At 39.9% G+C, this 17,273-nt stretch overlaps 1 protein-coding gene across 8 annotated transcripts in view; it reads right to left on the reverse strand.

The window, feature by feature from the left end:
* Nucleotides 1-17,273, reverse strand: part of camk2d1 (calcium/calmodulin-dependent protein kinase (CaM kinase) II delta 1) — a 92,677-nt gene that overhangs the window by 18,533 nt on the left and 56,871 nt on the right. For 4 of the 8 annotated variants that reach the window (XM_051075721.1, XM_018674329.2, XM_051075722.1 and 1 more), the window contains exons 6-12: nucleotides 14,742-14,814; nucleotides 7,963-8,065; nucleotides 5,926-6,009; nucleotides 4,458-4,552; nucleotides 3,060-3,182; nucleotides 2,861-2,944; nucleotides 2,562-2,604 (exon numbers count right to left, since the gene is read on the reverse strand). In XM_051075721.1, the coding sequence (XP_050931678.1) occupies nucleotides 2,562-2,604; nucleotides 2,861-2,944; nucleotides 3,060-3,182; nucleotides 4,458-4,552; nucleotides 5,926-6,009; nucleotides 7,963-8,065; nucleotides 14,742-14,814 (605 nt within the window). Of the gene's footprint in view, nucleotides 1-2,561; nucleotides 2,605-2,860; nucleotides 2,945-3,059; nucleotides 3,183-4,457; nucleotides 4,553-5,925; nucleotides 6,010-7,962; nucleotides 8,066-14,741; nucleotides 14,815-17,051; nucleotides 17,125-17,273 lie in introns of all 8 variants that reach the window. The other 4 variants (XM_018674332.2, XM_018674330.2, XM_018674346.2 and 1 more) reach the window with 1 other exon arrangement.

The raw sequence follows: 17,273 nt of genomic DNA on the forward strand, positions 1-17,273 counted from the left end.
AGAGGGCCCTGCTAGAATTGGAAGCAGAAGAGAAAAATGCAAATTAAGTCAGGAGATGAAATAAAACTTACTGAATCATTAGTCTGTAACATGGATTAGATTCATCTGACAAGACTATAGGAGACACTGGCAGCAGCGCTGGGCAGTCAGCACAGCAGTGTCCAGGGAACTGAGCTCTTTAGATTCTCTTTTTCCTTCTCTGCCCACTTTCCCTCAAGCACTTGTGTGTTTAGTCTCAAACACACTTTGAAAACACCTTTGATTTGTGAGAAGGAGTGAGCTGAAATCATGTCAGAGGTGATTGTTTCCTCAGGTTTGCTGGCTAATAAATAACCATCAACCTTTTCAGTCAACATGCAAGGACAGTCAGAGACACAGAGAAGATGATTGGTAGTGGCAGGGAAGGCAGAACGGGGGGTGTTTTGTGCATCCTCTATGACAGTGAGGGGTTTTATTGGCAGGAGTGATTTGTCAAACCATAGACATGTACATGTTTATTAACTGATAGCAGCTTTTCAGTGACATCAAATATCCTTTAGCAGCCATACTGGAGGAAAAGGTTCCTGAGTAAAATGTTGAAAGGTATGGGTACTGTATATGATACTATAATAACATGCAGCTCAAACAAAATGATCTCATCAGGTGGAGGTGTTTCTAAGCTGTTCAGCCAAAGCCGTGACTCAAACCCAATAGAGAAACCCTCTATGTAGGATTTGTATGAGATAATAGCATTGTTTTTATTTGTATCTTTTTGGGTTTGTCAGAGATGTTCAAATTCTACACTCAGGCTTTAATGAGAGAGGCGTTCACTGTCATGATACCTGAAGAAATGCCACCAGAGTGATGTTAGGGGAATTCCTGGTACATGCACATGAGATCAGCTACTTTTATTTTTAGCATTCAAATTAAATCCTTACATGTAAGATCATTGTGAGTAGTGATGATGTTTTTTTTTCTATTAATCACCATACATATATATTGTATACGTATTTTGGAGCTAAAATAAAATATACTGATTTGGGCCTAAATAAACACCAGGTTTAATGTAGCAACAGTCTACACTATATAAAATTGATTGTATGCAGTTAACAAATTATTATCCAAATGTATAGATATAACACTATTATACTATAATAATTTATATACCAGTATTATCATTTATTGTGTGTACTGTATGTATGTAGATGCACATAACAAAGAATTTAACTGTGCTTTTTATCTATCAACTGAAATATGTAAATCTTGAGTCAGTATGGAGATATAATATAGATTTCGTTTTAATTTAAATATGTAGTCTATACCTATAATTTTACATAATACAATTATGCAGGTATATGGAATAACAATTGTGTAGTAACTTATATATGTGTGTGTGTATAGAATGTATGTACATGTATAAACATATTATTTTCTACCAGTGACACAGTATTGAACTGTAGAGTGTGAGGATTTTTCAGTCACTTCAAAAGAGTCCATATTGATAAAATACAATGATATGAGAAATCACTATCCAAATATTATATAACATATTATCATATACTGTATATGTATACCTGTACATATATCTTATGACAAACTATTTTATACATATTACTAAGTATTAAATTGCAAGTTGTCTATTCTTATATTCTGATGGATGTCTGTCCTGTATTCATAAAATGTGTAGAATTGGATCTATGTGCATAAAAGCCACTGTAAGCTCAGTGTAGCAAGTAGTTGTAGAGTTCCATACATCATACTGAGTATGCCTCTGTGGCATCAACACCACCTACTCATCATTTGCTCTTCAGAAATGTTGGGAGTGTGACAAGAAGAAATCTTCAGTCCTTGATACCTGAAGCTGTTTTCCTCTAATATGGCCACCATTGGATGCAGTGAGTCAGCTCAAAGCCCTATACTGGTGCTTTAGTAGACATTACATGCCTCAGGACCAAACCTGACAGTGTAGTTTGACGCTGTGGAGAAGCGTCAGCTACACCAAGGACTCTTACCTTACACATGAGTTACCACACAAGAGGGGAAAGGAAGAAAAACAAAAGTAAACACTAAAGGCATGTTTACACTGATACTAAGCACTGATATTGATTAAAGACTGGCAACTGACAGTTTAGAGATTACAATAAATAAAATTAACATGAAGGAACAAATATAAACCTGCCTGTCATTTGTCATAAAGAGAAACAATCAATAATGTTAGACTCAGTTTGAATGTTTTGCCCTTTGAAGGCACCTGAAGATGGGATTTCATTGATTTATATGGTCATGCAGTCTCTGCTGAGAGCAACTGAAAAGGGAGGACAGATGGAGCTTAATGGGCTCTAAAGGCCAGCACATTTGAAAAACAGCTGCAGTCAAAAGAGCAGCATTTTAAACAACAGGTAAATATAAAACAAAGACAGAGTTAAGGAGGCGTCAAGTTAAAAACTGCCACCAGCAATTGCTATTTCTGCCAAGAAGGATGACATGTGGAACGGTCTTGTAAGAGATCAATACTTGAGGCAGGACTGGGAAGAAATGCGATCATTAACTGTCACTTGTCATAAGAGCTGGTTCAGTCCTACCTGAGAAGTTGCGAGTGGCAAGCATAGTAGTCAGGATAGCACCCTATGGAGAGAGAAATGGACAAAGAGAAAGAAGCTACTGTGTTTACACAAGCTGAGAGGTTAATGATTACACAGTCCGGTGCCTGTGACTGGCTCTGACTGATTTTAGAGCCTTTATCAGCTGAGTGAACCAGAGGTTTAGAAACAAAGACTTCATCTCTTAAGTTCTCCAATAATGCAGCAACTGAACAATGATTCTTCTTAGAACAAACACAGGGATCGCCCCATCTTGTACAGCAGCACCTGCTGTCACTTACCTTGAGTTTCCTTCTTGCGTTGAATTTCTTCAGGCACTCCACAGTCTCCTGTCTGTGCATCATGGATGCCACAGTGGAGCGTTGCTGTAAACACAGAGACAGTGTGTGTTCACAGGCAGTCTTTGTGAGAAGTAAAGTGCCTTGATTTAGTGATTTAGTGTTGCTGTGTGTGTAGTGTGAGTGTGTGTCTGAGACATACGCAGATCCAGGGGTGTTTGAGTGCATCTGTGGCAGTGACTCTCTTGGCTGGATTAATGGTCAGCATCTTGTTGATCAGGTCTTTGGCCTCTGGGGTCACTGTGTCCCACTCTGGGGAAGGGAACTGTTTGAAGAAAGACATCACAGAAACCATTTACAGTGTCCCACCAAGCATTCACACAGATAATATGCACTGGATTCCTGCGTTAGATCCTCATATGATTCAGTAAGATGAATAATGAACGTTAAGAAGTTATACAGTTCTTTTTGCTGTGCTTTACACATTGTAAATTGTGTGAAACACAATCTGTCCGTAGCATCAGTGTCAAGTACTGAAAGCTGGCATGAAATGAGTTCTGCTCACTACTTTTTTGATCTGACATTTCCTGACTTAAATTTAAGGCACTTGTCTAATTTTAGATTGTATTTTGTTGAGGCCATGTTCTTTTTTTTTTTAAACACTGATGTGCTTTGCAAATTGGCATCCAGTATAATGCGACATGAAAGAAACTGCTAAACAGCTACAACATGATTATATTCTCTGAATTAGAAGGTACCCTGTGGAGTCTCTTCCAAACAAAGGAAGTTAGGTTTACACAGTGTTGTTTGTTGTATTCTGTCTGTTGCAGCCGTTTTTACAAATTATTTTAAAATCCTGCATCATTTACATCCATGTAAATATGTATATTGTATCACCTGTGTGCACGTTTGTAAACAATACCCAGTGCTGTGTGTGTCAAAGTGTCATATTCCTAATGTGTGTGTGAAGTGTTTTTTAACTGGCATACATGCAATGTGATAACACAACAGTGTATAAATGAATTGTACATTCATCCTCTTGCCATCACCTTCGATCACCCGTCACTTCTTTGAGTGGACAAAGCTGCTGCACCCCTTTGATTTAACAGCATTTCTATCCATCTCCCTCTCCAGTGGAGAACGGACACTGTTTACTGAGCTACAGCCTGTCTGCTATGGTACACGTCTCAAAAAGATATCAATGGAAATATATAAAAGTAGAGTCTACAGGGACGAGTAATACAAAGAAATCATTAATCAAGACAACTTTCAGCAGATGACAGAGTTTAAGAGAGAGACTTTACGTCATTGCCTAGTTTTACAAGTCAAGGAGAAAACACTGAGAAAGTCCCCTTCATCAACTCACTGTCACACCTGCTTCTGTTACCTAGTTTTATTTCATTGTGTGTGTTAATTCGCAATTTTTTGTCTATATATTTATCTCATGTTGTTTAAGATAAATGACTTGTTGTGTTTATATATTTATCCTTTTTCCTTATGTTTTATTCATTATATGAGAGAGAGAGAGAGAGAGAGAGAGAGAGAGAGAGAGAGAGAGAGAGAGAGAGAGAGAGAGTGTGTGTGTTGCTGTTAAACTCACATCATAAGCTCCAGCTTTAATCTGCTGGTAGAGTCTGTGCTGGTCCTCGTCCCAGAATGGTGGATATCCCACCAGGAGAATGTAGAGAATCACACCTACACACACACACACACACACACACACACACACACACATACATAACAGTCATCAAAGTTGATCTCAACAGACAGCTCATTTTATGATCAATAAATACATTTGAAAGCAGACACTTCAAGAACAAACAACATGAATGACCCAATTATCACGACCATAACTTTGTACCTACATTCTATAAAATGAGAAACAGAGACAGAGATAAAGATAAATATAAGGACAAATATACAACAATATACATCTAAATAAAGACCAGTGCGCTAACAGAGAGAAACCAATTGCCTGCGTTAGCTGGCGTTACCAGGGATGGAGGGTTGTGATTGGCTGGCCAGTTGCCAGGAACAGATGAAAGGGCCTCTATCTGACAACGCGACGGTCCGACCACAAACACAATACCGGCTATTGTTTCTGTGGACTCAGTGAGTCAGCACAGGTGTGTAGAAAGGAGCACGAGTGTGTGTTTTTTCGATAGCGTATGTGTTTGACATCTCGGGCCCAGGTGGCCTGGCCCATCAGAAGAGTGTGTAATGAGTATCAGCAATGATTAATTCAAGAGGCTGGAGCCCTCTGTACTCCTCTGTGGTACATGAACTAGAGAACAGCACACACACACACACACACACACACACAATGCACAACAGAGAGTAGTGAATGAAACAACGCTAATTTAAAATTTGAAAGTCATTTAAAAAGGTCATAAAAGTACACTGATGTACCATGATGGTTGGTAAAACTAACACACCACTTTATACTTTATCAGAATTCTTTCCATTTAAATCACTTTGGCTCAGTCATATTTTATATTACAGAGCTTGGCTGCAGGGAAATAATGTTGGTGAGAGGTGAAAATGAGAAGTTGGTGCACTAGCTGTTTACAGACTGTAATAATAGCTATTTTTCTAGAAATTCTGTAAAAAGTTGCTCTAAATTTAAATGTAAATGTCCCTGTTGACATAAACAAGATACAATAGTACAACTAAATACTGAGCAATTGTATTATTTAGGAGAAAAGTGAATGAAATCTGACTTGGTATCAGAGAGTATAAAGGAACAGAGAAAATCAAAAAAAAAAAAAAAAAAAACATGATTTCACCAGAAGGAGTACCTCTGCCTTTGGTGTGTTCTTTTGAAGTGGTGGCAGTACCTTTCATACTCCCAAGAGACTGTGAGCAACCAATATTAAGCACTAAATCAAGGCATGTTTGCAACATCGGTGTGTGAATGTGCTAGAGTGCTTTGTAATAGTGCAAGCTGTGTGAATGGGTGAATATGATGGGTAGCGTAAAGCACTTTGAGTGGTCAATACGACTAGCAAAGCGCTGTATAAGTACAGTCCATTTACCATTCTGAAATGAGCAGTAGCAGAAAATCTTACCACAGGCCCACATGTCCACCGGCTTGCCATAGGGATCTTTCCTCAGCACCTCTGGAGACAGGTACCCTGGTGTCCCGGCAAAACCTGAAACAGACACATAATCATTAAACCTGACCTTCTGTTGTATGTTGAAGTCTATCAAAAGCTCGTTAGGACCATCCCCTAAAAGCACTTCACAGTAGCTGAGGATCAGTGGTCCCATAAAGTGAAGTTTATGAGCCGAGGTTAACAAGCACCACAAAAAGAAAACACTCCTCTGTGGGTACGGAGTCTGACTCCCGACCAGCCTACTTTTAAAAAAAAAAAGCCCCAAAGTACCAGCAGACCCTGTGGGCAATGAGACGTAGTACAAGTAGTAGTAAAGTCAGAACACAATGTGGACTGGTTCCAGATGGAGGCTGGAGCTGCGGGAATAGACCAATTATTTCTCTGAGCTACAGGGAATAGGGAGAGAGAAATAGGCCTGATATCCATCCAATTCAAATTTGATATGAGCGCCAAGAGCGGTGGCACACCTAGTCCCTTTAGATAGGTGTGATGTAAGGAGTTACCTCAGGCACTGAATGGTAAAATGGCACAACTGTAGCTCTTTATTTGATTTTGGCTTTAAAGAAATACAAAACTAGGACGGAAATGTAATTGTTTCTGATCATATTTCTTTAATCAGCTCTTATGACCTTTTCTGAGAAGCAGGTGACAGCAAAAAATGAGAGCACAAATGTTACATTGCCATCTGAGAGAAATTTGTACATGTAGAGAAGTCTGAAATTGGATTCATGCACCAGCAAGAGAGGATGCAGGAAAACAAGTCCCATTTTCATCACTGTGAACTACTTTTGCAACAAAATGATGAATACCATGAGTCTATGAAACACATTTCTTTCATTAAAAGTTTCACCAAAATGTATTTTGTGCCAACCAACTTAAAACAGATCAGCTTCTCCTCAGAGTCATAACAGGAAAACAAAGGAAAGGTAAATGTTAGACATCCAGTCCTGCTTGAATCAGTGTGACTCACTCTTTCAGTGATACTGGTATCTTCAGTATCCATGATGGATATATATCCATAAATCTTATTAGAAATCATACAGACACAACACTTACAGCTTCAGATCCTTCCTTACTTCTCATGGTGCATACACTTCAGATAGGTACAGTATCTACATTCATCCAAGTATCGAATTTTCCAAGAATTCAGGGTAAATCAAAACATTTTTTGTCAGAATAGTTTCCAAATGAAAACATCTGATGACATCCTGACTGCTGTATACTTCCAACAGGTGTCTGCAATTGTCTAAAAACAACTTCTCTCATGACTCGCTCCACAACACTGTTAAACCTCAAATTATGAGCCACGTTTTCCTCTTTCTTGTCATTGGGTACTAATCAGCAGGTGTCACCATGGAAACAAGGCTCTTAGTAGTGAGTTAGCTTGGAAGTAGGGTGGCAAACCTTTCAGGCCTATAATAAGTCAGTCATGTTTTAAGGGCAACTGCTGAGAAAATCTCTAAATATATCCATATATCCATAAAAACAACAGGAGTGACAGAATCCAAGTAAAAGAAAATCTTTTTTTAAATTTGCAATAGTCATACCTTGCTCGGTGTGACATATGCCTGTTATAAGTCTATCAATAAAAAGAGTGACAACAAGGCAAAAACAACCTATGTGTCAAAGTGTTGGCATAAAAAAAAACATAAAAGTAATTTAAAAACATAAGTGATGTGATTAGCTAGTTGAACTTCTAGACCTTACCTACTCTGACACATAATATCCACAGATCCATACAGTGTCTGTACTTGATTCACATCCTGAATTAGAATTAGAAAAAGTTTCTGACACAGAATATCAGGGTTTTTTTGTTTTTTTTTTCATTTGTGACATCAAATCAACTGCAAAATCCACCCAGAGACAGTGCTGAGTCAACATAAAAAGCAACAACTGTATCATGTAAATGGCATACAAACAATTTATTACAAAATGAATTACCACTGAACATCAAAAGAAAGCCTAACTGTAAAAGTTGTGTATACTCACCAAACCATGCCTGTTGGTCTCCCTGCACTTCAATGGCCAGGCCAAAATCTGCCAGTTTAACCGCTGCCCCCTTCAACTTACTGGCTAGGAGCAAATTCTCCGGCTTAGAGTAAAGAGAAACAAGAGCAGAACTTTCAGTACACAGCACTGATGTAGTGATGTCATTTTAAAATGAAAATAAACATGACTGACGTAAAGACTTAACGATTTTCTAGTGTTTCGGTTACAAGCAGCTTAGAGGCTTTAAAAATACAGGGAGGGTTATTATAGTTCACGGAGTAATAACATTAAGGACTAATGTCATACAGTGTGGCTGAGCTGGACGCCAACTGTAGCAACTGTCCAGTCTAAGAGTGTCTAGCGGAGGAAGGCATGTCCGAGTCAGAGTCCAGCCTCTACACACACACGAGGCTCCACACACACACACACAGAGTCACCACTGACTCATGTTGAGCCTGATTATGTTCTGGTTCAGTCAGGGGCCATGGCTGACCTCAGCCCGGCAGCACAGGTGGATGTCATTCAGCGAGATGCTGGCGGGCAGCGGTCAAATTGGCCGTGCGAGCCCGGCTGGTAGAGAAGGACTGGGTGAGAGAGGCGGACAGTGACTCATGCCAAACCCCCTGCAGGAGGACGGAGGGGGGGGGCGGGGCTTCAGGAAAGGCTCAGAGAGGATGAATAATGTATTTGCTGACATTTTCAAAGCAGTTTGCTTGATGGAGCCAAATAAGAAATTATTCAGAATGACTGAGCTATAATGTACCAACAACAAAAGGGCATGCTGCTGATCAAAAGGAAGCAGCTTTTATTCTGCAACAATTATACCCAGTTATCTTAACAGCAGTATGCAGCCTGGCAATATATAAAGGGCTGTGCAGGCCATAATTTATTCTGAGGCTCTCACATACATTCATCCTATCACATGGCTACTTTTACTTTATTTTAGACTGGTATAGTTTTACTCTGACATACTGTATTTACAGACACTGAATATTAAAAACTTGCTAACAAAGATCAAAAATGTCAAAACTCTCATTTAACAAACCACTCAAGATCATACAAACTCTCCAATGCTAAACTCTTAGACTGTAAATCAAGAAAACCTGCTTCTTTACAAAGTTGCCTTCACTGTCCACTCAGCTTGTTGTATTAGCAATATTCCTTTTATTTTATAGTGTGCGTGTGCAACACTGTCTTCCTAGACATTCATGTTCATATACTACTAATCTGCATCACCAAACACATTTTCAAACAAACGTAATGTTTCTTGAATCATGTTTTTTTTTTAAATCAACATTCCTCAGGAAAAGTTTTTGATGAACGTATCTTCAAAAAGTATTTTATTTGTTTTTCCTGCAACCTCCTTTCCTGCAGCACAACATTTAATTGGAAGCAACTAAAGCATTATTAAACTTTTTTATGACTCTGTTTAAGCAAACGCAGCACTTACAGTTAGAAAAGAGCGTGGTCAGATTAAATATTTGATGATGAGATGTGATGATGTGTTTAGTTCTTACAATCTCTCTCTAACCTTTTTTTGTTTTGTTTTTAGGTCTAAACCTGAACAGACCACCGGGACTCAGACCACCTCCCTATAAATGCACCACTTCCTGGAAAATGTTGTCAGCAATCATGATCCAGCTTTGACAGCACTGTCCTTAATATTCCTCCCGCTCTTAAAAGTATCCATTCGTTTGACCCTAAAAACACTTTTGGATCATGGAAAAGAGGATTTTTGGATTTCTAATCTCAGAAGCTCTTACATCTGAGAGGCATAGCATTGAACAAATTCAAAGAAAAGCCACAGTAATCTGCATGACGGTCTGATCACATTCAATTTTCATCTGTCAATCCAAAGATTTGTGGAAGACTACGGACATATGGAAACTGTCAACACACTGGAGTCCTTGTATAAATGTCTTCCTTTTTTTCTGACTGCTTGTGAAACCAGAAGCAGAAGCGGACCTGTAGAGTTACACCCTGTTGCCTCTAACTGCCTTGACTGAACATAAAGGCAAACCACAACACCTTATTTAGGAATTCTTCAAGATCTGGATAGTAACTGGACTGGAATCTGCTCAGGCCTCCCAGCCAATTAGATAAATAACCTTTCCACGACCCACTCACATATAAATTCAGGCAGCTCTTACACACATATTGTATTCATACACATATATCCATTTATTGAAAATAACAATAGATGAGAGCAGAATGAATGTATGTGTGAAAGGAAATAGATGTATGTGAGAGGCCCAGAACAAATTATGGCTTATATGGCTCTGCCTACAAGTCACCTACACATATGTTGTAATATTGTCTGAGCTATTCATTCCAGAAGTATCAATCATGCCATTCACTGAAACCGAATGAAATCCTTTTCATCAGTCAATGTGTGTATTTCGAGGCTGCTTGAGCAGTTAGTAGAGCATGTGAGAATTCTGAGTCGAGCAGTTGGGAGGTGGGGGGGGGGGGCATGCTGTGGTCAGAGGTTTGAGGAGGGGGGAAGGGACGGAGGCAAAAGGGAAAGGAGGAGGGAGGAGAAGGGGTAAATGCATTCATCAGCATCATGCAGTCATTGCAAACGCTTCCAGGCTCCACCACAGCCTACTGCAAACACCCGATCCCAGAACTGGAAAACAACCATGTAACCTGGTAGGAATAGGTAAAAAGGTAAAATAAAGGACAAGAGGAGAAGGGTAGAACAGTTGTACATTTTGTGGTGTCAGGCACTGTGTACCATAACCCTAGCCCACCCAAACCTAACTAGAGAAGGGGAACCTTGAGAATCAACCCATCAACTTGGGTCTAATTGTTTTTTTCATTCTGGCCACACTGTACTCTTCAAAGTAACAGTTATCACTACAAAGTCTGACAAGCTAGTCAAATGATCAGACTTGTTTGGGAGAAAAAACAATGACAAACTGTAAAATGATTACCCAACATCCATTTCAGTTTTCAAACAAACTTCCTGGTTCAACGTTGACCTACTTTCTTTACTGTATCTTTCCAGTGCATCGAGAGATTTCAATCCCTATAGAGCGACCACTTTTGGTTTGACCTCCAAAAAAAAATGGTTTAAATAATCAGACTACATCATTAGCTCGTTTACAACCCATCTGATCAGGTTTCTGGCCCCTTCTGAGTCCTCATTGCATTTCCAGTACTCAGAGATACAGTCATGAATTGGAAAGTCATCTGGTTCCAGATCTAAAAATCATCTTAAAAGTTTCCATGCAGAAAATTAAGTGTACAGTTGGTACACCTCCACAGCTTGGACAGGCATGAAAACTGTCTGGTTGAATCATCAGGACAAATGATGGTGTTACAAAACATCTATTTTTTGGATAAAATAAGAATAAATAAGTAGAACATACAAGTCTGTGGACTTACGGACTTATACTATGGCAAGAAACTTCCAATCACTGAGCCTCAAATTTGTGTTACATATACTGTTGGCACCAATAGTGAAAGTTGAAAACGTTGGTGCTGAGAAATCTCATCTCATCATCTCTTTGGACAACTTCAGAAACTATGGCATCTTGTTCTGTTCACAACCGCAATGACACAGCATTCTGAATCTGCTACTGGCCTGCTTTGTTTCTCTTAATGCTCCATTAACAGCCAAGGCTCTTGGGAAATGTAGTATTTAGAACCATCCGGCTTGCCTGACTGCCAGAAAGTGTATGACTTCTCAGAAACTGAATTACACTGAAATAGTCCATATAGGTGGCCATAACATAAACCTAATGGACTTTTGCATTATCTGGAAGAGTCTTGTGTTTCTATGTTAAGTAACACTGGGGATATTATTAAAAGAAAATGTTAAGTGGGAGTACAGAACACTTCCAGACCCAAGGCTTCCTCCCACTTTGCAATTATATTGTTGAGTATGATGTTATCATAACCGATTAAAACAATGGCCAAGACTGCAACAATAAAAACTCTAGTTGTAATAAACTATTCTAAAGACTGTTCTTCATACGCTGCATCCCTAAAAGTTACAAGTGCTTTACCATCTGCTTAATGATGACGCAGACCATATATAGGTAAAGTGTGCTTTAATACATGGCGATGCATCATTGCTTCTTTTTTGCTTTACAAATAATAGTAAACCTTTAAAGCATTCCATCAGCCTTTAATTACTACCTAATGTGGCTTTCAGGCCTGCAGATAAGGCTTCTACAGCCACACATATGCAAACACAGTCAAACTTCGAGGGTGATGAATACAAATAAATACCCAGAGAGTATTTCACTGATGGTGATGTGCAGGATGTGGCCACATTTACCGACAAGCAATGTTACTGAGGCTGTTATATCAGTATACCGTACAAACACACACAAATAGACAGGTTCCTGCATGTGTGTACAAAGTACAGTTCATATCAGACTGATCAGGATTTATGTTCTCTCCTTGCAGCTGGTGTGTAATAGCTGTAATTGAATTCTGTCTAATACAGCAAACCATAGAGTAGATACAATTACTGACCTACTAAACTAGCCTGAGGCTTCTGCTGCAGTCTGTAGGACCACTACTGTTACTGTGACAAATACACATGCTGCACATACTGCCCTTGAAAGGGAATATCCCACATAACCTGACATCAGGGATTTTTCATAAGAGAGAATGAGAAATGAAGATGAAATAAGACTCTGGTGTCAGAGGAGAATGTTCTCAACTGATCTGTCTCTGGCTCTCCCCTGACTACTATGATCTTTGACCTCTTGCCAATGCGGTGCTGTGTGTAGTTTTAGTCTGGTGTTCACAGAGACCTGGTCTGCTTCTGATTTTTTTTTCTGTTTGAGATGGTCATGTTAAGAGAAAGTTCTACTGAGGTGGCCTTTCTTAGTGGTGCTGCAGGAAGATCAGAAACTATAGCAGTTCAGAGGCAGTTCTAGCTGTGTCATCACTACTCCATGATAAATTCATGTGTTTAGACTCTTCACATAAACTATAAAGCTTTACAAGAACTTAATAAAGACAGCTATGTATTGCTTTCCTGTGTGCCTGTTTGTGAATAAGTGTGTGTGTGTGTGTGTGCGCTTGCTCGACTACTCAAACTTATTATCTTGAGAAATGAAATCACATGAATATACACACAAAGTGGCAAACATTGCCTTCCATAGCGCCTCTGCTCTGCAGCTTGCTTGTTTGTTTTGGTTGTATTTGTTTTGTCTTTGTGTTTCTGCAGTGAGCCGTGGCAGCTGCCTGGCAACAGCCAATCAGAACGCAGAGAGGGGGCAGTTGCCAAATGCAAAATGCGAGCTTATTATTGCTGAAGGTAAACCAAACCTCAGACACACCCCGGTTCATTTGATTGGCAAATCAGAGCTCTGGGAGCAAACCACAGTGAGAAAAAGCAGCATTAGAGATGGAGAGAAGACCACTGTGAACCTTATGTTTACCAACGTCCCAAACTCCTAAAACATTTCACCAACATTAAATCAACATTCGATCCTTACTGAAATACACTTTAACAGCCCATCTCAGTGAGTGACCATCTTCTGTCAAAACTGACTTCTGAGGGTGGGCATGCTTCACATAGGTGCATAATGTGCCATATCAGAAACAGTGGAAGCTGTAGTTAAAAGGAAAATACATCATATTCAAAATCAACTAAGATCCCAGTCACAGGGTCCTGACAGACCAAGTCAACGGATGCCAGGATCAGACAAAGACATGAGAGTTAAAACGCTGCACCCCAACCAATCAGTGATTGCCATCTCTCATGACTTGCATGACACATGTAGGTGATTTTTGGTTTGCCGTGTTTAAAGTTGACAAGAAAGTGCGTTAAGTGCTCCTATAGGTCAACATCAGAGAACATGTGTGATGAAAAACAGACAAGCTCTGGAAAGTTCTTTCTTCTGTTGTCATTTTGCTCAGAGGAAAAGGCAGAGGTGGAAAATATAGAAAACGAAATTAAACCCATGTATTCACTGATTCCCCCATTACCTCAAACCACCATCTTCAACATACACATGGAACAATTAACCAGCCTAAAAATTCTGAATTTTGTCCGACAGGTGATAAAATCTGTTAGTTGAATATTTATCAGGGGTTCTCCAAGTTAAGTATAAGACTTTTTTTTAATTCAACTTAGAATGAAATTTCATGCTAACTTCATGGCCATACTAGCTAAAGTAGAAAGACATAATGGAAAAATCAGAAAGACTTTTAGGCTCCAGAAAAGAATTATTTGCCAAGTAAATGAGCTCGCAAGTTCACTACAGAAGACGCCGTTTCTTCAGTATTACTAGCAGTGGCTGGAGTGCTGGTTTTACACACTGCCACTGGCGAAGTGTTTTGCTTTACAGAGAGCGGACTGATTCACATGATAATATGCACTGACTTTGAAACATTTCACAATTTTCTTTGTTGTGTATTTAATACATTTAAGGTCTATCAAATGATTTATTCAGTTATGTATGTATAACATGGTAGATGTCCTCCAGACATATGTGCCTTTTAAACAAGGTCCATATACAGTATATAGCAGTGCTGTTTAAAGCTGCAGGGTACTGCAGAGCCCATTAACACTGTTCTGCAGCCAGTAGGGGGATAAGTGGACTGCCTGCTCAGTGGAAAAGTGAAGCTGATATTTTATTGAAACATGAGCTTGAACAATGTAAACTAACCTCTCCAAGTGATGTTGGAAAAGAAGAATGTGATACAGTGTAGATGTGGAAAAGGAAGTTCAAACAGAAAAATATGGAGAAACAGAAATACAGGGGACAGTGTAGAGTTTGAGCTCTCTTCCTTATTGTGTGTCTACTTACCTTGAGGTCGCGGTGGACCACACCCATCTGGTGGCAGTGGAGCACAGCTTCTAGGATCTGCTGAATGCAATGACTGCATGCAAACACCAGGGGGCCATGGGTTAGTGACAAGCTACCACTCACTGTCTGTGGCTGTGAGCTCGCTTTGACACTTCGGGGAGCCGCTGGCCATGTTAGCAGGGGGACAGCACAGCAATGTGGCAACTGACCCACCCAGAGGCCATAATGATGGGCAATTTGGTAAATGGGCCATTTACTCAATAGCATTCTCAGAAATTTTTTTCTTTGTGTGTGTGTGTGTGTGTGTGTTGGCAGGGTCATACACTGATGTTTGCTGTGGCAGATCCAGTGAAGAAAAAAATGGCTGTAATGATGTCATCATCTACTACTCGCACAACACGGCCAATTCTCTGCCCGAGTCTCAAAACAGAAGTGGTGTTAGCTCCTGGCCAACTGGAGGCGAGACCCTGAGAGACTGAGGAGGAAGGTGGAGGAGCTGAAGGAAAGTGTGGTCTCAGTCTGTAACTGCTGCTCAGTAACAGGCCATCAGTGCCCAACTGTATGAAGGCTTTGTTCCCTCCCTGTCAAATGAGTGCTGTTTTACACAAAGCAGAATTTACTGACATCATCTCCAGAAACTTATATGGTATCAAAACTGTGATTTGAAAAAGTAGAATTAATTACATCAGTAAAGGTTTACCAAAAGTACAGCCAGAGACTGTCAATGTTGCTAATTAACATTAATGAGCTGGCAAAACTTTGGTCATTTGTTTAATAAGCTTCCTGCACGCCAGTGTCTGAACGGCTCGGCCAAAGGTCGTCTGCTCAATAATAAAAAAAAATCTATTTTTTCAAAGCTGTGGAGCGGACTCTGTATATGTCCCTCAAAATGGACAGCAGTGTGATGAGTCCTCCTCTAAACAGACAGTGAAGTTGACTGATTCGTGTCTCAATTAGCAACTAAACAGATAGATAGCAGTCCATAACCAGCTCCTGGCAGGTGGTGCAAGTAGTCAGAAACTACCTTCTCAACTTTTAAGCACATCATCATTTTCATTTAGTTACAGTAAAAGCTCTGAACCGGCACCTCTGGGATTCTATACTCTGAAGCAGTCTGTCCTGTCAGTCTGAGACTGCTAAGTTAGCTTAAACTGCTAATGTCTAGAGGTGTCTTGCTTGCTGTTGATTTCTATTACAAGTAGAAGACTGTGCTGTTGTTATCAACAAATGTAACATAAGTATTTAATATCACAGCCACTTTTGTTACATCTTATTAAATGTGATCTTACTTGTGATATTTTTCTATAAGAACTACCTCAGTTTACAACTTGCAACTGTATTGTTTTCTTACAAGATATTGACAAAATAATCTTAATTCAAAGTCTACTTACTAGCTTTTATGAATGCAAGCTCCACTGCATTTTACAATCTTCATGACTGAATGGAGAGTTATTTCACTAATGAAGTCTGAGAGACGTGATGGAAAGCTCTAGTAAAAGCTAGCTGATCAAAAATCATTTTGTCTAACTATGCTTCCCATGAGGACTTAACTAGTCAGAGCCACATCCTCTTGACAGTAGACTGAAGCTGTCAGAACAAAAAATATTTCAAAGTGTTTATGTAGCTAAAAACCTGCTATCACCATGCTTTTTAAGTGGATACCGTCCTAATAATACTTGTGATGTAGGGCATTGTTGACAAAATGATCCTAATCGCTAGTGGAAGTGATGTTGGTTCAAACACTGATGGTTTAATTACTTGATATACTTTTAGCTGATATCAAAACAGATATCTGTGCTTTTATATGAAACTTTGATGTTTGTCTGAAACCCAAATCTCTGATATCAAAATTTAGATTTCAAATTGTAATACACTTGTACAGATGGTCTCTGAACGATCCCTCTTTCTCCTCCTCCTCCTCCTCCTCCTCTTCTTCCTCCCCCAGGTCTCAGCCTCTCAGTGGCTGGTACACAGCATGGTTTTGGACAGATGCTACATGCACTTTGTGCCCTGGCATACAGGAGAGGCAGGCCATGATGAGATCTACCAGCCCCCCCGGCACTACACGACCTAACCGCCTCCTCTCCAGCCAACCTGCCCACAATGCCCTGCAGTGGGTGGATATTTAGACACCCCTGTCAGATGGCAGTGTGTGAGGGTGTCTGGTGGAGGAGGGGGTGTGGTTTTTGGAGGAGGCGGTACTCTGTGAAAGGTTAATTGGTCGATTGATCAGGCAGTGGAGGAGCGAGGCGAGGTGCCGCAGGTGGGCAGGCCTGTGTCTTTTTGCTGTTACTGTCGTCACTTACTAACCTTTAGGTCCCTGTGCACTATGCCATTTATGTGGCAATGATTTACACTTTCTAGAATCTGCTGTATGCAGTGACTGTGGAGGAGAGAGAGACCAGGCCAGAAGCAAAAAGGAGAGGAAGAGGGAGAACAGGTAAATGTCAGGAAACAAAGGAACAAGAACAGGCAGACAGAACACACCACAACACAACACATGAAGTAACAACACTTGATTTACAGAGGAAA

This window comes from Lates calcarifer, linkage group LG14, assembly GCF_001640805.2.
Source record: "Lates calcarifer isolate ASB-BC8 linkage group LG14, TLL_Latcal_v3, whole genome shotgun sequence".
NCBI lineage: Eukaryota > Metazoa > Chordata > Actinopteri > Centropomidae > Lates > Lates calcarifer.